The sequence below is a fragment of the Engystomops pustulosus genome, chromosome 2, assembly GCF_040894005.1.
Source record: "Engystomops pustulosus chromosome 2, aEngPut4.maternal, whole genome shotgun sequence".
Lineage (NCBI taxonomy): Eukaryota > Metazoa > Chordata > Amphibia > Anura > Leptodactylidae > Engystomops > Engystomops pustulosus.
The window spans coordinates 117,559,834-117,583,671 of NC_092412.1; the positions used below are offsets into that span (position 1 = coordinate 117,559,834).

Below are 23,838 nucleotides of genomic sequence, written 5' to 3' on the forward strand. Positions count from 1 at the left end.
TGGTCAATATACTGAAATATCTACTGCTCTTACTGTATGCATTAACAGAAAAAACTTTGATAAGTTCAAAGGAAAATACCTCCAATGGCCAGGTATCTGAAAAATAGCCATCCACTAATAAGTGGCTCTCGAGGGTTACGGGGTTGCTTGTCCATGATGTCAAGATCAGGTGGGTTAAATCCCAAAGCAGTTGCAGGTAAGCCGTCTGTGACCAAATTAACCCAGAGGAGCTGTACAGGGATGAGGGCTTCAGGTAGGCCAAGGATAGCAGTTAGAAAAATGCTGAAAAAAATAAAGTAGATTTTCCAAAAAATTTAGATATTGCTTAAAATTTCTATTCAACAAATTAGGACTCAAGGGCTTACATACAATTCATTACATAAAAGAATTAACCAAAATCCTTTCATTTTTGACGGATTGGGGTAACAGCTGTGGACAGAGACAGGGGAATCAAAATCCTCACATCATTCTGCTCCATTAGTGAAAAATATAAAATTGTTTGTTCGCATCTAGAATGTTATCTAAAATTCCCCAAAATTTGGTGCCTTTACAGCACAAATTTCGACATCTAGTTTTAGGTTACCTGTATAACTTTTTCTATAGTTAAGTGTACAGAGCCTTGCAAGAGGTTATTTTTGGGAGACCAGATGCCATTAGCACAAATAAAAATTCTGACATCAGGAAACTATTGGAGTATGGAACTGTGAAAGGTGGTCATTGTTTCAACTGCTAACACAAGTCCCATTTAATTCTATGGGATCGTTCACAAGGGTGTTGATCCCACAGCCACTAGCTTAGGCAGTCTTTTTCAATTGTCATCAGTGCACAAGCAGAGCTCAACGCAAAATTGAAAAAGGACTTTGTCCTTAAGGGGTTAAGCATTGATACATGAGACAATGAAAAAGATATAAAGGCAGCTTTTATGCAAAACAGCTATTGCAAAAAAAATCTTTATTCTTTTATAGTAAATTAACAAGTTTTGATAACAGTATTTCAACTAGAATATAATCTAAATGATGTACATGAACAACCAGAAAATATTAGAATGTCTTACCAGACTACTTCACCAACATTGGAAGAGATAAGGTAGCGAATGAACTGTTTCATGTTATTATAAATTGCTCGCCCCTCTTCCACAGCAGATACTATAGTAGAGAAGTTGTCATCAGAGAGAACCATCTCTGCTGCCGATTTTGCCACTGCAGTTCCGGATCCCATAGCAATGCCTATCTCAGCCTTTTTGAGGGCCGGAGCATCATTTACTCCATCACCAGTCTAAGAAGACAATAAAGATAAAATCTATGAATAGTGACACATACATTCTACAATGCATCTTTTTATTAAATGACCTATCTTACCATGGCAGTGATTTCATTGAATGACTGCAAATATTCTACAATTTTAGACTTGTGTGCTGGCTCCACACGGGCAAAGCACCGAGCACTTCTGCAGGCATCACGCTGTTTCTCTAATGGGAGATCATCAAACTCTCTGCCTGTATAAGCCTTGTCGGTTATGTCCTCAGAGTCAGAGAAAATTCCAATCTTTCTACAGATGGCTACAGCTGTTCCTTTGTTATCACCGGTTATCATCATTACTTTAATTCCAGCTTTTTTGCACATCTCAATTGAGGTAGTCACTTCTTTACGAGGAGGATCAAGCATGCCAACACAGCCGACAAAAGTTAGATTTGTCTAATAAAATAAACAAAATTAGAAATGTTATTATTTAGCACCTTTAATTAAGAAAAAAGTGTTCAGAAACCTTACCTCGTAATTGATAAATTTGTTGGAATCATCTAATTGCATGTCCTCTAGTTTTGGTGGCACATCCCTTGTAGCTAAGCCAAGACAACGCAGTGTGTCCATACCAGTGCCCCAGTCTCGAATCTTAGACATGATTCTCTCTCTAGCAGATGGAGTCAATGGAAGTTTCGTTGAACCCACACGGACATAATTACATCGCTCTATTACACTTTCAGGAGCACCCTTCAAAGGAACAAATATTTGTTAAAGAAGAGATCCAAGAATTAATACCTAAATAAGCACATTTAGAATTTCTACTTTTCTACTACCTGTCAGGTCGACTTGGGACCTTAAACCAACTACAGGTCCTGGGCCTGTGGTTTAGAGACCCAAATCAACCTTTTTGAAGCCTGTACATTGAAAAAAAAAATTTTTTTTTAAACTTTTATACTTATCTAGATACTAGTCCAATGAGGCACATTGGACTTGCATCTCCAGAACCCAAGCTGAAGCCTAATCTCATTATCTGGCAAGTGAAGCCAAGATAAAGCTCCAGCTTCATTGCGCATACGCCATACCTGCGGCACATGCACAGTGAAGATGGGGTATAATACACTGGCTCCACTTGCCGAAACACACACACGTGCTTAGGGAACGAGGGTTGCGTTAAGTGAAAGTTTTTTTTTTTTTTTAACACATCAGCTCAAAAATAGTACAGGACGATTTGGAACACCAAACAACCCATCTATAAAGACCTGTGGGTGGTTTAGTGTCCCAAATTGCCATGTCAGGATCCCTTTACTTCAAACTTAAATTAAAGAGGTTGTCTAGTTTCAGCAAATAAATGTTATCTTTTGTATAATAGAAAGTTATAATTTTTCAATATACTTTCTGTATCAAATCCTCACGGTATTCTAGATCTCTGCTTGTTGTCATTCTATAGGAAGCTTCACTCTTTACATCCAATGGATGGCAATATGTCAATAATCATGTGAAGTCACACAGGCGCACAGCTCATTAGTATCATAGAGAGTAACCAGATCTGTGTGTTATAATAAGCCGTGCACCTGCACACGACCATCCACAGATTTCTTCTCAATGGCTGTAAATGAAAATTCTTTCTATTGAATGACAGCAAGCAGAGATCTTGTTAACCACAAAGAATTGATACAGAAAGTATACTGAAAAATTTAGAAACAACGGTGAAAAGGAAACCGCACCCCTATCTATCCTCACCATGTGTTATGGAGGTGCTGATGTTGATAGGAACCCTGGGTATCATTGGAAAAAGTTTGGTGTAAAAAAGAACTCTTGTTCTACTTTGCAACACACATAAAAAATAAAATATTTATTATTTAAAAATGTTGATCTCAACATATTTAATAAATCATTTTTTTAATTGTCTGTTGTGGAGTAGTACAAGAAATTATTCTTTTTCCGTATTAAGAAATGGTACAACCTTTTAATGTAGAAACAATAACATTTACAGGCAGTCCCCGAGTTACGTACAAGATAGGGTCCGGAGGTTTGTTCTTAAGTTGAATTTGTATGTATGTCGAAACTGTATATTTTATAATTGTAGATCCAGACAAAAAAAAAAATTTTTGGCCCCAGTGACAATTGGAGTTTAAACATTTTTTGCTGTAATGGGAACAAGGATTATCAATAAAGCTTCATTACAGACACCTTACAGCTGATCATTGCAGTCTGAGACTATAGTAAAGCATCCAGATAGCTTTAGCAGAGGTCAGAGGGGTCTGTCTGTAACTATGGGTTGTCTGTAAGTCGGGTGTCCTTAAGTAGGGGACAGCCTGTATTTTCTAAAACAAGACAACCTGTTTAATATTGAAAAAATAAAAATCAATCTGATTCTCTAGATTAAGAAATAATAATAACCATTAGTAAATTATTATAGTTAGCTTTACACTAGATGGTGGTATAGTAGTACTTCTTTGCATCTGTGTTTTAGGAGCTTACGGTTGACAGAATGGGGCAGTTGTATTTACTATAGCCTGCACTAGAATCCTGGTGAAGTATATACACTCACCGGCCACTTTATTAGGTACACCATGCTAGTTATGGGTTGGACCCCCTTTTGCCTTCAGAACTGCCTCAATTCTTCGTGACATAGATTCAACAAGGTGCTGGAAGCATTCCTCAGAGATTTTGGTCCATATTGACATGATGGCATCACACAGTTGCCGCAGATTTGTTGGCTGCACATCCATGATGCGAATCTCCCGTTCCACCACATCCCAAATATGCTCTATTGGATTGAGATCTGGTGACTGTGGAGGCCATTTGAGTACAGTGAACTCATTGTCATGTTCAAGAAACCAGTCTGAGATGATTCCAGCTTTATGACATGGCGCATTATCCTGCTGAAAGTAGCCATCAGATGTTGGGTACATTGTGGTCATAAAGGGATGGACATGGTCAGCAACAATACTCAGGTAGGCTGTGGCATTGCAACGATGCTCAATTGGTACCAAGGGGCCCAAAGAGTGCCAAGAAAATATTCCCCACACCATGACACCACTACTACCAGCCTGAACCGTTGATACAAGGCAGGATGGATCCATGCTTTCATGTTGTTGACGCCAAATTCTGACCCTACCATCTGAATGTCGCAGCAGAAATCTAGACTCATCAGACCAGGCAACGTTTTTCCAATCTTCTACTGTCCAATTTCGATGAGCTTGTGCAAATTGTACAGTTTCCTGTTCTTAGCTGAAAGGAGTGGCACCCGGTGTGGTCTTCTGCTGCTGTAGCCCATCTGCCTTAAAAGTTCAACGTACTGTGCGTTCAGAGATGCTCTTCTGCCTGCCTTGGTTGTAACGGGTGGCGATTTGAGTCACTGTTGCCTTTCTATCAGCTCGAACCAGTCTGCCCATTCTCCTCTGACCTCTGGCATCAACAAGGCATTTCCGCCCACAGAACTGCCGCTCACTGGATGTTTTTTCTTTTTCGGACCATTCTCTGTAAACCCTAGAGATGGTTGAGCGTGAACATCCCAGTAGATCAGCAGTTTCTGAAATACTCAGACCAGCCCTTGTGGCACCAACAACCATGCCACGTTCAAAGGCACTCAAATCACCTTTCTTCCCCATACTGATGCTCGGTTTGAACTGCAGGAGATTGTCTTGACCATGTCTACATGCCTAAATGCACTGAGTTGCCGCCATGTGATTGGCTGATTAGAAATTAAGTGTTAACGAGCAGTTGGACAGGTGTACCTAATAAAGTGGCCGGTGAGTGTAGTTCTATGCCAGTCCAGACTTGGTGTAGAAATAATTGGAGTCCAAGACTCTTAGAAACATATGGCACATTGTAAGATTAAAACAGACCTGTAAAGCAGTTTTAAGCAATAAGTCACATTTTGTGCAGACATAAGTTAAGCGAACACTTCTGTCTAGTGCTCAAACATTCTACAAATCATAAAGGGCCAAAGATAAGAAATATAAAATTACAGAAGCTGCCTCGATTAGTCTAAAAAACCCTAATATTCCTTAGGTTGTAGAGAATGTCCAACCAAGTTAAATAAGTGAAAAAGTTGCCCCCCACTCCAGACAGTGATTGGTTGAACAGCATTTCCTGAGGGTCAAGGCAGACCAGGAAATAGTGATACTGGGGGAACTTAGGAATTATCAGAATGGAATTGACATCAAGGATGAGTATGACTGGACCAGACAATCCCTTTAAATGAACACTGGTAGGGTTGCTTGTATTTTTTTTAAAGATATCAAGTAGCAGTTAAGATCTATTTTGATTAAGAATGTCTCCATGTAGAAGAGACTATTTCTAGGTGCAATTTTCTGTATTCAATCATATTTTTAAAGCACTTAGCAGAACGCAAGAAATTCATTTAGCTCTCACATAATACAATGGAGTTTTTATGCATGTGTTGACTTGTAAAGTACATCACCAGTTTCATTTATTATTTCTGATTATGTTTTTAATTGCACAAAGTTGTAATTAATGGAAGGGCCTGAGGTGCCAGGTACTTTGTTCCTTTCCTTTTTAATTAAGGTGTGTAAAATAATTTACCCTCCTTCATCCATCCCTATTTAAGGAACACTACCGCACTATGGACCCTCAGGTCATTCAAAATTTACTGTCTGAAGGGTCACATTTACATGGGCCTAATTACTTTTATATATAGAACACAATTATTCAATATCATCAGAATGGAGGCTCATTTAGACTTCACTTTCAATGGGTGCAGATCTAAGAATCAACATGTAAAAGTGACCAAAATATGTAGACCCTGAAGATCTCATTTAAGGTTGCTCTGCATCAGGAGACATAATTCATACATGGTGGTCCTGCCCTAGATTAAGTGCTTGTGATCACAAGGCATAATCTTCATTAACCCCTTAAGGACGCAGGGTTTTTTCACTCATTTCTCGCTCTCCACCTTCAAAAATCCATAACTTTTTCATTTTTACGTGTACAGACCTGTGTGAGGGCTTATTTTGTGCGTAACAAATTTTACTTTCCCGTAATGTTATTTATTTTAACATGCCGTGTACTGGGAAGCTGAAAAAAAATTCCAAATTTGGAAAAATTGAAAAAAAGTCACGTTCTTGTGGGCTCAGTTTTTACGACTTTGACTGTGCACTCAAAATAACACCTCAACTTTATTCTTTGGTTCGGTGCGATCGCAGTGATACCAAATTTATACAGGTTTTATTGTGTTTTAATACATTTTCAAAAATTAAACGAAGGTGTACAAAAAAATAAAAATTTTTTGCCATCTTCTGAAGCTAATAACTTTCATACTTTGGCGCACGGAGCTGTGTGAGGTGTCATTCTTTTGCGAAATGAGCTGACGTTTGCATTGCTACCATTTTGAGGTCTGTGCGACATTTTGATAATTTTTTATTCCATTTTTTAGGTGATGTAAAAAGGTGTAAAAGTCGCATTTCGGACATTTGGGCGCCATTTCCCGTCTCGAAGGTCACCGCCGGCCGTAACCGGTTTTATATTTTGATAGATCGGGCATTTTGGGATGCGGCGATACCTAATGTGTCTGTGATTTTTACTGTTTATTATGTATTATATCAGTTCTAGCGAAAGGGGGGTGATTTGAATGTTTAATATTTTATAAATTTTTTTATTTTTTAAACTTTTCTTAAACTTTTTTTTTTTCGCTATTTCTTAGACCATCTAGGGTACATTAACCCTGGATGGTCAGATCGTTCCTACCATATACTGCAATACTTCTGTATTGCAATATATGACATTTTTGCAGCTCATTCATTACATTCGTTCGGGGGCGCGGCGATCGGAATAAAGATGAAGGCGCCCGCATGCCGCCGTCTTTTAAGTGCCGCCGGCGACTTTGCCGGTGGCAATCAAAGGGTTAATAGCCGTGATCGGTGCAAGCACCGACCGCTGTTATTAGCGGTGGGGGTTTGCTGCAATATGCAACAACCCTCACCTTTGTATGAAGAGGACTCAGCCCGTGAGCCCTCTTCACACATTTCCTGTACCTCTGCGCCGTAGAGCTACGGCGCAGAGCGTTAAGGGGTTAATCCCACTTGAAGATGTTGTTGTTATGCATAAATGATGGTATTCCCTAGGCTTTGTAGCAACTAATTTCTTTCATTTTTTTAGCAACTAAACAAACAATAGCTGTGGCCCCGAAAAAATATGAAAACAAAGTTTTTTTGAGGTAAAGTAAAGATTAATTTGGTATATAGCAGTGGTGGCGAACCTATGGCACGGGTGCCAGAGGTAGCACTCAGAGCCCTTTCTGTGGGCACCCAGTACAAAAGCCACTTCTTGTTAGGTGCTTTCTTTTCCATTTTCCAGACCTTGTGGGCCATCTGACACTGGTTGGGTAAGCAATATCCCCCCCGGAGATGATCACTTCTGCCACAGATATGGGCAGGAGCAGGAACTACCCTATCTTTTGCAGTGTGTACAGTTGGTGCCTTCCCAACAGTAAGACACGGTGCCTCACAGTGCATGCACCATGAATGTGCCCAATAGAAGTCAATGAGGCTGTGAGTTAGACACAGTTTGTGTGCTAGCTCACAGCCACATTTGTATGTATGAGGGTATGCCACAATTTTGATCTTATTATGCCCCTTTAAATGAACATACTTCTTCATAATTATGTTCTCTACATATTATGGAATATGACAATCCTGCTTACCTTAACAAACATCTTGCTACCAGATGCTGCCCCACTGGAAATAACAGGAGAGCAATACACAGACATGGATTTGCGATCACGAGAAAACTCCAAAGTACATTCCTTCTTCATAAGTTTCTTGATGACCTGTATTGAAAGAGTAAAATTCTACTATATATAATATACACCATGCAAGGTGATCCCCACCCAGGTAATCTGGGGAACTAATGTAATCAATTTTTCATTGCATACAACAAAGCTTTAATAGCCCAAAACGTGTGTATAGTTAAAGGCGGTCACTGGTGACCACGATTTGGCATTCCCTATTTTCTGTAAAATTTGCTCATATAGGATGTTGCAGTGAGTTACTGGATACAAAATGTCATTACATTTAAACACAAGTTCTCATAATCTACCTCAACACATAATATGAAGCCCTGGTGAAGAATACTCACAGAGTTGCAGGCATTTGCTCGTTCCACCTTAGAAAGCTGGATCACATCAGTATCAAATACATTCATCTTTTCCACCAGACAAGTCAAGGCAGTCTCTGTAGCTTCTCCAACCTTTTCATATATTCCCTTAGACTGCAAAATATGTAGATCAATTCCTTAACACAATAAAATACAGACATTTCAGAAAGTCAAGATTCTTGAAAAGGATTTCAATGTCTGTAATTGCATATGATGTACCTGCTCAGTGTTTCTTGTTTGGCAGATTATCTAAAACCCTTGATACAGTATCAACCTGCAACTTGTTATACAAGCTGATTATCAGGAACAAGTTCAGAGAACCTTAAGCCGATAGGATCATTTGTTGTAGATAACTGCCCCAAGTAAATATGCTCCCGACTGCCTTGTATGTTCCTCCATTATTAAGCGAGAGGCAAATGCACACAAGCGTTAATCTCTGAGCATACTCATCCATCTCCTCTACAGCTATACAACTTCTGACTTAACTTTTTTTGTTTTTGGGAATAGAAGGAGAATATTTATGGCATTATATTATTATATATATAAAAATTAATACAACTCACCCCATTTTGTTCTAGAATTATTATCATTTACGTGTGTTTGGTGGCGCCCTTACGTGGCTCTATTAAAGTGTACTTAACCTTTTAAAGTAAAAATACCAGCAGAACTAAAAAAAATAAGCAGTGTCACTTCCAAGTTCCTGCAATGCATCTGCTTTCATTTTATGCCTTTCATAAATAATAAGTTTAAAAAATATGCTAATGAGCCTGCAAGACTCTTAGGGGCATTATAATAGCCCCTCCAAGCATTGTCATCCATCATTAAAGCACAACCATAACACCATCTAATGTCCACTTACTTCATCATCGTAATGACATCATTTGAAGCCGGCCTGTGAAAAGAAGAGCCGACCCCCTCTGGCAGGACAGGAGGATGAAGGAGGAAAGCAGGAAGGCTGCTGGGGACGAGGATTAGTGGGAGATGATGGAGCCTAGCAGGATTATGGCCATGCACTCTGAACTCCTCCGTCCACCCTATTAGCATATTAGTAAAACGTATTTTTACGGGAATGACAGAGGTTGCTGACAGGAACTTGTAAGTGACGCGCATGTGCAGTAGCTCCGGCTTCAGACCAATGGCCGCGCAGCCACTCCACGCCCCAGTAGCCGCGTAAGAAAATTTACATATTAGGGTATTAAAGTTTAAAAAAGATAGCAGGGACGTGAGGATTAGCTCTTGTCAAGGAAATATTGTTCTTGAATGTGTAAGATTTGTTGAACTATTGGCCAATTACAAACTTTGTTGAAATATATGGCATCCATTGAAGCGTCCAGGCCTCTTTTACAACATCCTAGAGATCCTTACAACCTGATTAACTCTGACCTGCAGAATGTTCTGTGGTGACCTTAAAAGCCATTTGGTCACCTTTTCTGTGCACCTACCCCCACCCCTGCATCTAGGTATTTGGAAACAAAGAACTGTTTAAATATTCCTGGACTCTCCCCCCTCATTAACACTTTGCCCAATCGTGAATGACCCTCTGGACTAATTAATGAATGGCTGTTCTGAAACCTGAACCAAACTGAGAAGAAATAAAACAATATGAAATCCAGGAATTGGTTTTCACATTTTTGGGGCTGCTTGACAAGCGGAGTGTGTTCCCTATTTCTCCCACCTCCAGGGATCAGGTTTACTTTAAAGGGAACCTACCACCACGAATCTACCTATAAAGGTAGATCGGGTGGTAGGTGGATGTAAGGGACGTGAGGAGAGCTCTTTTTAGAGCTAATCCTCACGTCCCCGCTAACTTTTGGGAAACTTTATTGACCGAATATGTAAATTTAGTTATGCGGTTACTGGGGCGTGGAGTAGCCGGCACGAGGCTACACAGCGCGGCTACTCCACGCCCCAGTAGCCACATTTCTCCTCCTACCCTGTTGTGTGCGGCGCGCAGCTCCTCGTAGCTGCGCGCCCTCGTCCGTCATGATGGCGTTCTGCGCATGCGCAGAACGCCGGCTGAGCAGTCCCAGCTCCGAGGCCGGAGCTACTGTGCATGCGCAGTAGCCGGCTTGTCGGACGAGGGCGCGCAGCTACGAGGAGCTGCGCGCCGCACACAACAGGGTAGGAGGAGTAATGTGGCTACTGGGGCGTGGAGTAGCCGCGCTGTGTAGCCTCGTGCCGGCTACTCCACGCCCCAGTAGCCGCATAACTAAATTTACATATTCGGTCAATAAAGTTTCCCAAAAGTTAGCAGGGAACTTGAGGATCAGCTCTAAAAAGAGCTCTCCTCACGTCCCTTACATCCACCTACCACCCGATCTACCTTTATAGGTAGATTCGTGGTGGTAGGTTCTCTTTAAGTTGTAAGTTTCTGTTATTTTTCCCCCTTTTTATTTTATAACTGTTTTGCCGTGTTGTGTGTCATTTTATTCTGTAGTTATTTTGTTTTTAACATTTTTTTAATGCACTGAACAACTTTTGCAATTAAAGATTTTCACTTTAATTTTGGTCCCTGTATGCTCTGCGAACTCATAGCCTTGTAAAGTGTGGTTAGCTGTGTGACTGCTAGAGAGCCGAGTGTGCATGTCTAGTGGTGTGACAAGGTGACTGCTTGAGAGCAAGAGTTGATGTAGAGTGGGATACTTTGGTCCCAGTATAAATGCAGCGGATTTGGTGCTGGAGCTGTATGAGGTGTGATTTAAGCTCAATTTGTGTCCTGAGTGAAAGGTGAGCGCAAGTTTGAGTAGGCTAAATTAACCCGTATAGTTGCACCCCACGTCACCTGACGAGGCGGCGGCGTCCTCGTCGTGACAGCTCTAAAAAGGGCTATCCTTACATCCCATACATCCACCTACCACCCGTTCTACCTTAATAGGTAAAATCGTGGTGGTAGGTTCCCTTTAAGCAAAAGTTTGTGAAAATGTGGTGACCCTAATTGGTGATTAACTTTTCAACAAATACAGCAAGCCATAGGTTCCTATAGAGTCCTATAACTGACACCCTCTTTTTTAGCAAAAAATTGTTTCCCTAGATCCCTATAAATCAACTTTATGTTTTATTTCCTAGCATCAGAGGGGGCGTGTCCTACTCAACTGGCCCCACTCATCTAGTCCTCCCCATGTCCTATGCCTCTTCTAAGCATGTCATGTGACCAGGGGGACGCCATCTAAGGTCCTGTTACATCTGCAACGTCTACCTTGATAATAGAAAAACCAGCTCACCCATGCTCTTTTCACCTGAATCTCCTTGCGTCACGGAAAGCTCCGCGGCCTGAGCCAAAAGCACAAATCCAAGAAAGTAATTTCCAGCCAGGAAATAGCAGTTGTGATTGAACTTTATTTAAGCATCAAGCAAAACATCCAAGTTACAAAAGCTTTAGTCCATGCGTTTCATGCTAACAAATGCCCTTACTCGTGACTGAGTCCAGCCTGGCTGGAAACTACTTTCTCAGATTTGTAAGTCTGCAACGTCTACCCCATGCATGTATCATAAAATCAGAGCATGCCTCCGTGGAGGCATGGGGAGGAGATGAAGTCCATGGAGGCATGCTGTAATTTTTATGTGATCATATACATGAATGGGGTAGACGTTTCAGATGTAACAGGACTTTAGGTGACATCACCCTGGCCACATGACATGAAGTGGCCAATGATTGCTGTCAAGCAGGAACACGGAAGCAGGACAATGCAAGTAACCAATGAATGTGCAGGGCCTCAATTAACTCACTAAGTGTGATGGACTCACATCAGGCGAGTTGCATAGAAGTTTACAAACTGATTTTTTTTTACATTGCAGCAATGAAAAGGACCCATTTAGAGATAAGAGCAATGCTTTTTAATGATATTTTAACATATTTCAAAACTACTACAAGCATGCTATAGGGCCGTTCCAGTCATTCCTAGTTTTAATAAAAACGATTATGCTATATTCTATGACTATACTCACAAATGTACGGGCACAAATACTTGTCCCCTTTACCTGTAAGCTACCCTTCTGATTCTTCCCATTACACAAACTACAGCACATGATTGATTATATGCAGGCATTCTTGCTTAACAAGAGATTATCGTAATACTGAAGCATATCCTGGAATATCCTATATAACTACTTTGTGTTCCTATATCCTTAACTGAAAAATAGCCTTAGTTTGTATGCCAGGATCATACGTACCTCATTAAAGTCCAAAGAAGAGTCATTACAGAGAGCACAGATTGTAGCCAGTTCCACCAAACCATCATATTGTCCACACTGAACAGGCTTATCATCTTTCAAGCTGTTAAAAGAAAATGTAAGCTATGAGCTTTATTTGCAAAGACCCCTTTAAAGTCTAACCTTACAGTACCTCTACATGCATTTGATTTCAGGAATGTGCTTCTTTTTCTGTTGGTTTCATAAATTCTATGAATTTTCTATGAATTCTATGTACTCTCTATGTCAAGTTTTCTTCCAGCAGACGCATACTATGACGTGGCCGCTGCTGACGTCATAGTATGCGCCGGCGGGCCAGAAGATAACATGGCTGCATTAAAGAAGACAGAAGAAAGAAGAGGAGCCGCAGGGAAGAAAAAAGAGGAGCCGCACTGACAGAGGGGACATCGGGGAGCCGCATGGAGCATCAGGACGCCGGAGGGTGAGTATATAAGTTTTTTATTTTATAGACATTTTTTTTATATATATACACATTTTTGGTGCTGAAAAACTCAGCTTATACACGAGTATCAGTCAGGACAGTCAAAAGATTCATATGTGACAAAATGTCCACTGTCTCTCAAGAAATAAAAACATTCTCAAAAAATATTGAGATATATACAACTAACACTGCTTTGTTTTAACTCTACTTAACTCTGTCCTTTTCGTCTGTCAAATTACAGTTTTAACCCCTACCATTAAAAAGTCATACATTTTCAGTCAGCTGCATGCTGGCCAATTTTAATTTTATAATGACACTATTTCGTCGTACATAGAATTTATTGATATATTTTAATTATAAATAACATGCTAACTTTATTCTGCATCTCAGTACTATTCTGGAGACACTATATTTGTACAATTTATTAATTTTTTCATTTTTTTTCTCTTTTGCAGAATGAACCAGGTTTCCATGTGACCACATTATAAGGATTGTTGCATAGAGTGCATGCTGTAGTTTTTATTGGTATGATTTTTAGGTTCATCTTTTTATTTGATTTAGTTTCACTTTAATCATATCAACCCAAAGAAATATCAGTGTTGCTGTTTTCTAATTTCTCACCAGAAGGAATTAATAAAATGTAATCTGTAGGTTTCATATACCGTACCTCAAAATTATGCCATTAAAATCTATAAATCTTCCTGCAAAAAAAAAAGCCCTAACACAGCTACACTGATGGAAAAGCAGCACTCTTAGGCCTTGTTGACCAAGCCATGTTTCGCATTTTTCCTGATCGCATGACAAAACATGCCAAAGGTAAGTTTTTTTCCCCAGTTTTAATTAGTGTGTATATTACACTGCAATATTCTTGTAGGGCCAATTAGATCCTCCCACTGGAAGAGTGAGGACAGAACTAGGGTCTTTGAATACCGATTGAAAACCTGGCTGAGGCATCTAAAGAGTTAGGCGCAGGCTGAGGTGAATTGTGTGCGGCCTATTCATGTCCTGATAGGATTTTGTCCTGATATTTAGGGTGTAAATAAGACAAATTTTTAACCTTTTATTTTTTTAAAATATTTTTTACTTTTTTATTCCTCTACAAATTTTTTTAGGTCCCCTAGGCTGTTTAAACACTAGGGGTACTGATTGTTCATACAATATACTGCAATACAACTGTACTGCAGTATATTGCAGATATACAGCTATTATATTACAGCCTGTCTCTGGCAAAGTGTTAATTAACAGACAGGAGCCTCCCAGCTGCCCTGTGAGTAAACTTTGATGATGTTGTGGGGCTGCGGATTGGCAGCAATATGGCTGCTCCTATGTGAAGCTGCTGTACATGTGAAATGATCGGCTTTGACCCTGGCAACTAACAGGTTAACTGCCACGACTGTTGCCAGCACTGATTTTGGCATTTGGCTGCAGATGTCTGCTGTATAATACATCAGTTACCTGCCCTGAATGAATAGGGAACCGTCTTTGTACAGCCTTAACCTCTTGAGGACATACATGTACTATGGGCAGAGCTCCCATGGTATTTTTTTTGTGTGTAAGAGGCTCTCTTATGACATCAATTCTTCACATAATGAAGATGTACTTTTGCCCAAATTTAAATTTACTAGGGTATCCACTTTCTTATTATAGAATGATGGACTTTATATTGTTTGGAAATTACTATTGATGAGCAGCAACAATTGCTAATTTCTTTTCTCATTGGCTTTGTGTTGGAACACGCTTGATTGTTCCAGACCAGCATAATGCCCAAACTTCTGTATGTATAGAGGTTGCCATATGTCAAGTTTATGACCAAATACTCAAGGGCATTTTTTAGCAGAACCTGACTGTTATTTAACTTCCTTTTCTTATAGAAGCAGTTAGGATTCAGTTCACTTTTCTCCAAGCTGCTTCAGATTGTGTTCTTACTTTTTTGAATTGAATAATGGCCCAATGGAATCCACTGTGTTTTTGTTCATCTGAGGTTATATTTACCTAATTTTATGACCTTCTATGGAACATGTGTTATTAATGTTACATCAATAGCATATAAACGGGAAATTAATTATAATGCCTTTTGAGAAAACAAAGTTTAATGCAGTCTTGTTTGGCTTTATAATATTCCCTAAATTATGACATCCATGTCAAGATGGACTTCCAGCTAAATTTGTTTAAAAATAGATTTCACTGGCATTTTCAGGATACATAGGAAAAAACTCTGACAAACAATACTTACACTTGACCTTCTGGAGCATAAGTAGATCCAGTGATGCTGAATTCATGAAGACTGCAGTTTGTTCCTTCAATCTTCTCAACTACAAACATCTTAAAAGAAGCGGAGAAAGAGGCTTAGAACACATTATTTGTACCCATGTACAGCATAGTTACCATTGAAAGATGTCCAAACAAGGTAATACATCCCACAAAGCCGCTGAATTGCTGGCACTGAACTACTGCAATTTTCTGCTTTTTGTTCTACACGATTATGCTTGGATCTCTGAAATGGAGTTTACTTAATGAACCTCAATAACATTACAAATCAAGTACAATTTAACCTTGGCACACAGTGCTGTCATCTTAATGAGAGGAAAAGCTCATAACACCCAACCACCAATAGTTTTTGCAAAAGAAAAAAAGTGACAAATAATATAGTTAGTAATAGCAGCTAAAGAGATTGAATCACTATCCGACTTAATCTGCCATGGCACTGACCAGTAGACTGATTTTAGAACTGACTCCACGGCTGTATTATAGGCATATCCAACCCTGTACAAGCACATTATGACTCTGTGTCGGGAACCAATAATAGCACATCAAAATTTGACTAAAAACTTTCCTTGGTCCTTGGACTTCCAGGTACATAGTGTAAGACATGTTCTTTAAGGCTGGGTTCAAATGCCCTTCATTATAAGGAGCTAAGATGTATCCTACTGTAAGTCAACCTGCTCCTCCCCCACCTTGTCATTGTATGGACAGTGACATCACTGGAGACCTCCCTCAACAGAGGCCAGGGAAGGGATGCAATATATTGCATCCGTCCCCCATCGCCTTCAGTGGTCTCAGCTGAACGTATACATAAGCAGGAGGGAGCAGGATGGAAAGATGTAGCTTGCAGCGTTGTTCCTTCCTTTGATTGCATACAAAAAACATGATGTGAACCAAGCCTAAAAAGGGAAAGTGTCAAGACCAGATACTGAGCCATTTCCTCTTACAGTAGATTTTTTTTAATTACATAATTAGCTGGTATAAATCACTAAGATTTGCTTTGGTTATTTCTGCATTCTCTTGGTTCTGCTTACTGATATATGCCTTAAGATATCTTTTATAATATGGAGGTGAATTCAGATCTCAATTAACAAATTCTTATATCAATAAAGGCCAGAATATCTTTTTCTATAATTGGACTTGCCATCAGAAACTACCTTTCCTAGCAATGGTCAACCCTGTAAACATGATCACCTGGCCAAGAAGCACATGCAAACTATACATGGACGAATGCTTTCCTGAGGATGGCGATTCCTGATTTCACTTCGCTATTGGCCTGTTTAAAAGAGCCCCAACGGAAAGTAAGGCTTGTTGAGTAAGGCTTGTTGCCGAAACACGTAGGTCGTTGCTATGTGTATGCATCATGTTTTATACTTTTGAAAAAAGAAGAATCTTATTTCTAACTGGCCAAACATGATCACCTGGCCAAGAAGCACATGCAAACTGTACATGGACGAATGCTTTCCTGAGGATGGCGATTCCTGATTTCACTTCGCTATTGGCCTGTTTAAAAGAGCCCCAACGGAAAAAAAGGCTTGTTGAGTAAGGCTTGTTGCCGAAACACGTAGGTCGTTGCTATGTGTATGCATCATGTTTTATACTTTTGAAAAAAGAAGAATCTTATTTCTAACTGGCCAAACATGATCACCTGGCCAAGAAGCACATGCAAACTGTACATGGACGAATGCTTTCCTGAGGATGGCGATTCCTGATTTCACTTCGCTATTGGCCTGTTTAAAAGAGCCCCAACGGAAAGTAAGGCTTGTTGAGTAAGGCTTGTTGCTGAAACGCGTAGGTCGTTGCTATGTGTATGCATCATGTTTTAGACTTTTGAATAAAGAAGAATCTTATCTCTAACTGGCCATCCTCCATTCCTACTTGTGAGTGCCGGTCCCTTCTTTCTCTTCAGTTGTTTCTTCTACCTCAGAGTTGTCCACGCGCACCTGTGTTGGCTTGAGTCTGGAGTGTCCGGTGAGCTGAACATTAATGCTTTTTTCGTCATATTCCTCTTTTGGTTTTGTTTCCCACATTTAGAAATTTAACTTGCATTTTTACTTTACAAGCAGTCATCAGAGTAAATGCCAAGTATAAATGGTGCAGAAGATTCGGTTTTATGCCATATTTTACCCAGTGTAACAGTTTGCAAGCAAAATGATAAGCGTGATAAGGATCAATAAGCAAACAGCTACACAATAAACATGTTAGGTTTGCATTGATACCTCAAAGATTTCAAAGATCGCACTTAGCAGCATTGTATTATTATTATTATTTAGCATACAATACAGTTAAATTAAATGAATAAAAATGTATGAGATAAAAAATAAGGGGTCATTCAGACGGGCGTGTCTGCTGCGCATCTGAAAAAAATACAGACCTGATGTCTGTGTTCAGACCATATTGTATCTGTTTTTTCACGTCCGTATGCGTTATTTTCACATTTGCAAAAAAAAAAAAACCTGATGGATTTCTACTGGCTATCTACTTCTTGCCCTGCCCAGTTGGTTGCCTAGCAACATTTGAGGAAAAAAAAAAAACAGTCTGCATACGGATGTCATGCATGTGCCGTCCCTTTTTTTGCAGGTACTTCTATGAATGTACATGGTCTGCATGCACTTCTATGAATGTACATGGTCTGCATGCACGACAAAATAATGCATGCTTCAATTTTTTCTCACTGTCTGCACATTCGTGAAAAAATGGACATGACCCATAGGAGCCACGCCCCAAGACTTTTGCATTTTTAAACGCAATGTAAATGCCCCATGTGACCGCACCCTAAACATTCAGATAATACTGTTTTCCTTTTCTTAAAAATATCGTATAGGTATCGAGAATCGTGATACTTTTCTTGGCATTGTATCGCACTCAAAATTCTGGTATCTGTGCAACCCTGTTCTGTGATGTCTTTGTCCATTTGCATATGTACCTAATGATCTCTAAAACCCAGCACAATATCATGACGTTTATATTATTATTGTAAAATGACCTGTCTATGTGTGTATTTGAAGGTAACACAAACACAGGGAGAAAATAAAAACTCCACGTAAATATAGCCCCAGGACTTTAGTGAAATGTAACTTTATCAGTGTTTTGAAAATAAACCTGCATGCAAATAATTTGTTACTCATCTCAACTTAATTTTTCCTAGTATTATTTGCTGCATTCTCGAGAATAAAATGTTATGGTACTGTAAAATCCATATACTACTAAAGAATGGAGAGGTGCCTTTAGGTAAAAATAGGTGCATTTCTGTGCATTTTACATATTTTCCATGTGGAGAAGAAAGAAAAGGAATCAGAAGAACAATAAAATGAAAATAAATAATGAAGGTTATTAAAGAAACAAAAATATAGTTGCCGGTGATGATGAAAATCTGGTCATAGAAATCCTGCAGAGAATATAAATTTAAAGGTCCTCTTACATAGGCCAGTCCTGACCAGGAGGAGCACAGATAACCATGACAAATATTTGCACAGTGATTTGTAAAGAGGGAGGAACAATCGTTATGGTCATTGCTACTTCCTTCAGCAACATTGATATACAGTGTCTTGTGTTGCCATTAGCGTTTTCTACACTTCCTATATGATGTAATCAAAGATTTAATGGTAACTGATCTTAATAGTAAGCTGATCAGCAGCAGAACACTAAGATAAAGAAAAGAGAAAATACAGGCGCTTCCTTGTACAAATAAATGTGATATAAGGTGCTTTATCAAGCTTTAGGTGATATTATGCTCCACCTTCAGTGGTTGTGCATGCCGGCACAACGCTGTCACATGTGTGTGGGGTGCTGCCTAGTCCTTGCCGGCAGGGTAACCTGCAGGTGAGTACAATGTATAGGTTTCCGATGAAGAAGATCAAGTCTGCTCCATTTGGACGATTGGAGAAAAAAAATGGACTTTAGCTCGGGCGCAACCCAGATGAAAGTATAGACGTTTAATAATAAAATAAGACTAGTCTTATTTTATACCAAACTTTCATTGTTTTATTTATTTTTTTGTAATTAAATGACATATTAAATGTCTATATTTTCATCCGGGTTGCACTAGAGCAAAAGTCCAATTTTTTCTCCAGTCGTCCAAACGCAGCAGCAGAACGCTTGCTCCCCATAACTGCGCTCAGCATTAGGTCCTTTAATCTTCTGCTCATCGTATTAATCTTCAGCTTCTGGATAGGTCTTAGCATTTGAGGGCTAAAGAGATCCTGCACCACATTTTCACATATACAGATAGTGACAGGATTCTACAGAGTCCTATTAACTGACACCCTTCTTTTAGCTAACAATTGTTTCCCTCACATCCACATAAATCAACTTTTGTTTTATTACCTTGCATCAAAGAAGGCTTGTCCTGTTCGGCCAGACCCTTCCATCTCTTCTCAGCATGTCATGTGACCAGGGTGACATTATCACAGGTCCTCTATCCTCTTAACAATAGCTAACTTTACACCATGCATATATCTTATCACGTGAAATCCCAGCAGTCTCCATGGACTTCTACTCCTCCCCATCCTGAATGGAGGTTGCTGTGATTTCATGTGATCAGATACATACACGAGGTAGATGTTGTAAATGCAACAGGTCATAGAGGATGTCATCCGGGCCATCTTGGTGCCCAATGATGTAACAGAGCTCTCTCTCAATGTCCCATACAGTGGAATATTATAGCACTGAGACCTGTCAGTCAGGAACAAGGAGGCAGGACAATGCAAGTAAATTTTAATATGAAGGACTCAATTAGTGTGAATGACTTACATCAGGTCAGTTGCATATAAGTTCACAAACTGATTTTTGTAACATTGCAATGCTTAGAGCAATTCTTTTTAAATATGTGTTCATTATTCATTTAAGGTATTGATTTTTTTTTTTTTTTTTTTTTTTTAGATATGTTGGAAGTGACTGACACTACATGGACAAAGGATATGGTGTTCAGTATATGTGGTGACATTAAAAGAAATATTAAATATTGACTTTAAACAGGACAGTTTGGTTGCTATTACAGAATCGTGAATAGAAAGAATAGAAGTCTTCTGTTCATAGCGTTCGTGTATAGAGTAAGCATAAATAACCCAATAGCAGGTATACATCAATGTTAAGCTGTCAAGGTGAATGTCAGCTTGAACCTATATCATTATTCTTTATTGTTACACACTAGTTATACATGTAGAGGCAGTCCCTGACTTAAGAACACCAAATTTACAGACGACTGCTAGTTACAGATGGACCTCTTTGACCACTATGACCTCTGGTGAAGCTCTCTGGATGCTTTACTTTAGTCCCTGCAATGATCTGCTGTAAGGTGTCTGTAATAAAGATTTATTGATAATCATCGTTCCCATGACCGCACAAAATTTTGAAAATCAAATTGTTACAGGGACAAAAAAAAATTTGTCTGCAATTAGAATTATACAATATACCAGTTTCAACTTACATACAAATTCACTGTATTCTATCATTCCTTGTCTGTTTTTTTCCCTTTCATTGGGTGAATTGAATTTGGGTTGGGTGAATTGGTTTTTACCAAGCAAAATTAAAACAACTTCTATTTTTTAATGGCTCTCAGACATTACACGGGTTTGAAATTTAGGCAAGTGAATAGGGTCTAACTTGACCCATTCATTTATTTCTCTCCTCACTGGCCACTCCTTTGGGACTCGGAACACAGCTCTGCATAAAGTAAGGTAAACTTTGGCTTATTCCAATAGAAGATAAATAAAATCAGTGTTTTCTCTTTGGCAATGTGTACAGTACACTATTCTCTACGGGGACGTGGGGGTGCCAGAAAAAGAGCGCCATTTTTCTAAAATTGAAATGAACAAATCTATGGCTTATGACTTCATTTAAGAATCTCAGTGGCCACTTGCAACAAACATCAAACCTGCATCCAGCAATAGAGAATAACACTGAGAGTGAGTAGAGTCCATTTATATTTGAGAGATAACTACAGTTGTTTCTACATATTAAACAACATATTATCAAACAAGTCTCTATGTTTTTAAAATCCCTAGATTTATTAGATTTCCTTTAAAGATAACACATGTCATTACATTAATCCATAACAGAAGGCTACACATTTTTTGAGCGTATCTTTGATTTTTGATATTGCATAATGGGGGAAATTTATTAAGGCTGGCACAATGTGCTCTAGTCTTAATATTCCCCCCCACCACCAGCACACAGCTCACCAGATATAGTAAACAGATGATCAAAATACTCTGTGGGTGAAGTTACTATACAGAGAAAGGGAAATAGTCAATAGAAACTTTTCTACCAAAGGAAAAGTATACAGGCAGTCCCTTGGTTACATACAAGATAGGGTCCGGAGGTTTGTTCTTAAGTTGAATTTGTATGTAAGTCGAAACTGTATATTTTATAATTGAAGTTCTAGACAATTTTTTTTCTTTTGCCCCAGTGACAATTGGAGTGTCAAAATTTTTGCTGTAATTGGACCAAGGATTATCAATAAAGCTTCATTACAGACACCTTACAGCTGATCATTGCAGTCTAGGACTATAGTAAAGCATCCAGAGAGCTTCACCAGAGGTCACAGTGGGCAGAGGGGTCCGTCTGTAATTGAATAGCTTAGTCACCATGGACAACAATACTTAGAGATAATGGGGCACATTGGGGGTCATTTACTAAGGGCCCGATTCGCGTTTTCCCGACGTGTTACCTGAATATTTCCGATTTGCGTCGATTTTCCCTGAATTGCCCCGGGATTTTGGCGCACGCAATCGGTTTGTGGCTCATCAGGACTGGCATGCACGCGACGGAAATCGGGGGGCGTAGCCGAACGGTAACCCGACGGATTCGGAAAAACCGCCGCATTTTAAAAAAAAAAATGGTCGCATGGGCCATACTCGCATGCACCACGATGAAGACGATGAACTCCGGGGCACCTCAGCGGACTTTGGCGCAGCAGCGACACCTGGTGGACATCGGGCGCAGGACCTTCATGAATTGCCGGAAGACCCGAACGCTCGTCAGAGAGGCCGCCGCTGGAACGTGAATGGACCGGGTAAGTAAATGTGCCCCATTTACTTAACCGATCGTGTGCGCCAAAATCCCGGGGCAATTCAGGGAAAATCGGCGCAAATCGGAAATATTCGGTTAACACGTTGGGAAAACGTGAATCGGGCCCTTAGTAAATGACCCCCAACATCTCTGTAGGGTTTTCCAGAAATAAATGCTGCATTATAATTTTAACAAAAATGGGTGTTGGGATCTGCTCGAAACTGATTAACTCTACCTGATTGTGAGTGAATTGTGGACACTTAAAGGAAACCTACCACCACAAATCTACCTATAAAGGTAGATTGGGTGGTAGGTGCATCAATGGGACGTGAGGATAGCCCTTTTAAGGGCTAATCCTCACGTCCCCTCACTTTTTTGGTAACTTTTATTCCACATATATTTAAATTTACTTATGCGGCTACCGGGGCGTGGAGTAGCCGCATATGAGATTACATGAGGCGGCTACTCCACGCCCCGGTACCCACTTTACCCCTCCTACTCACCCATCTTCGGCGCGCAGCTCCGCGTAGCTGCGCGCCCTCGTCCGGCGACCCTGCCGTCTGCGCATGCCCGCGCCTGTTTCGGAGCAGTGACCGCGCAGGCGCGGGCCTGCTCTTCTGCGCATGCGCAGACGGCAGGGTCGCCGGACGAGGGCGCGCAGCTATGCGGAGCTGCGCGCCGAAGATGGGTGAGTAGGAGGGGTAAAGTGGGTACCGGGGCGTGGAGTAGCCGCCTCATGTAATCTCATATGCGGCTACTCCACGCCCCGGTAGCCGCATAAGTAAATTTAAATATATGTGGAATAAAAGTTACCAAAAAAGTGAGGGGACGTGAGGATTAGCCCTTAAAAGGGCTATCCTCACGTCCCATTGATGCACCTACCACCCAATCTACCTTTATAGGTAGATTTGTGGTGGTAGGTGCCCTTTAAAAACATATATATTTAACATTAATAAAAGGCATTGCTGCATTAATATTTCTGTCCTAGAATCGTTTGATCCATTCAGGATATAGGAATCTACATACTGTGGTTTATGTAGGTCGAATTAAGCTCTTGAGCAATAACCATTCACCATTTCTAGTAGCAAGAGGTCACACACCTGGTGGATGCTGAAGCTTTCTACTAAGCATGTTACACTGGACATTATTCAATGTATTTCCTTTTCAATTGCCTTCTGTATAGACTATGTGTCAGCACTGGATAACCTGGATAATGTTACAGAGGATTTATAAACAAGCTGTATAAAACTAGTTATGATGAACTCCACAACAGCACAATAAGTGTGGGAAACATTCTCAAGTCACCGAACAAGTGGGAAGAGGAAGGTCACAGGAGCATGCACACTTTTAACAATTTCTCATAGTAGAGTAAAGCAGGGGTAATACCGGATACATTAAACAAATGTAATGTTATGGTACAATACTATTATTATAGTGAACTGCTAACTCAAATATGGGTACAACTAGAGGGCAATCTACTGTGCTCTATATGTATATACGGAATACAGGGAATTTATAATGTATAGAATTGCTCTATAAACTGAGCCATAAATCAAGCATATGTTATATATAATG

The 23,838-nt window shown here is 39.9% G+C and overlaps 1 protein-coding gene across 1 annotated transcript in view; it reads right to left on the reverse strand.

Annotated features, from left to right (window-relative positions):
* Nucleotides 1-23,838, reverse strand: part of ATP2A3 (ATPase sarcoplasmic/endoplasmic reticulum Ca2+ transporting 3) — a 128,070-nt gene that overhangs the window by 17,123 nt on the left and 87,109 nt on the right. Inside the window, exons 9-16 of the mRNA XM_072136140.1 lie at nucleotides 15,224-15,312; nucleotides 12,531-12,633; nucleotides 8,343-8,474; nucleotides 7,909-8,034; nucleotides 1,770-1,988; nucleotides 1,359-1,694; nucleotides 1,055-1,275; nucleotides 80-282 (exon numbers count right to left, since the gene is read on the reverse strand). Of these exons, the coding sequence (XP_071992241.1) occupies nucleotides 80-282; nucleotides 1,055-1,275; nucleotides 1,359-1,694; nucleotides 1,770-1,988; nucleotides 7,909-8,034; nucleotides 8,343-8,474; nucleotides 12,531-12,633; nucleotides 15,224-15,312 (1,429 nt within the window). The remainder of the gene's footprint in view (nucleotides 1-79; nucleotides 283-1,054; nucleotides 1,276-1,358; nucleotides 1,695-1,769; nucleotides 1,989-7,908; nucleotides 8,035-8,342; nucleotides 8,475-12,530; nucleotides 12,634-15,223; nucleotides 15,313-23,838) is intronic.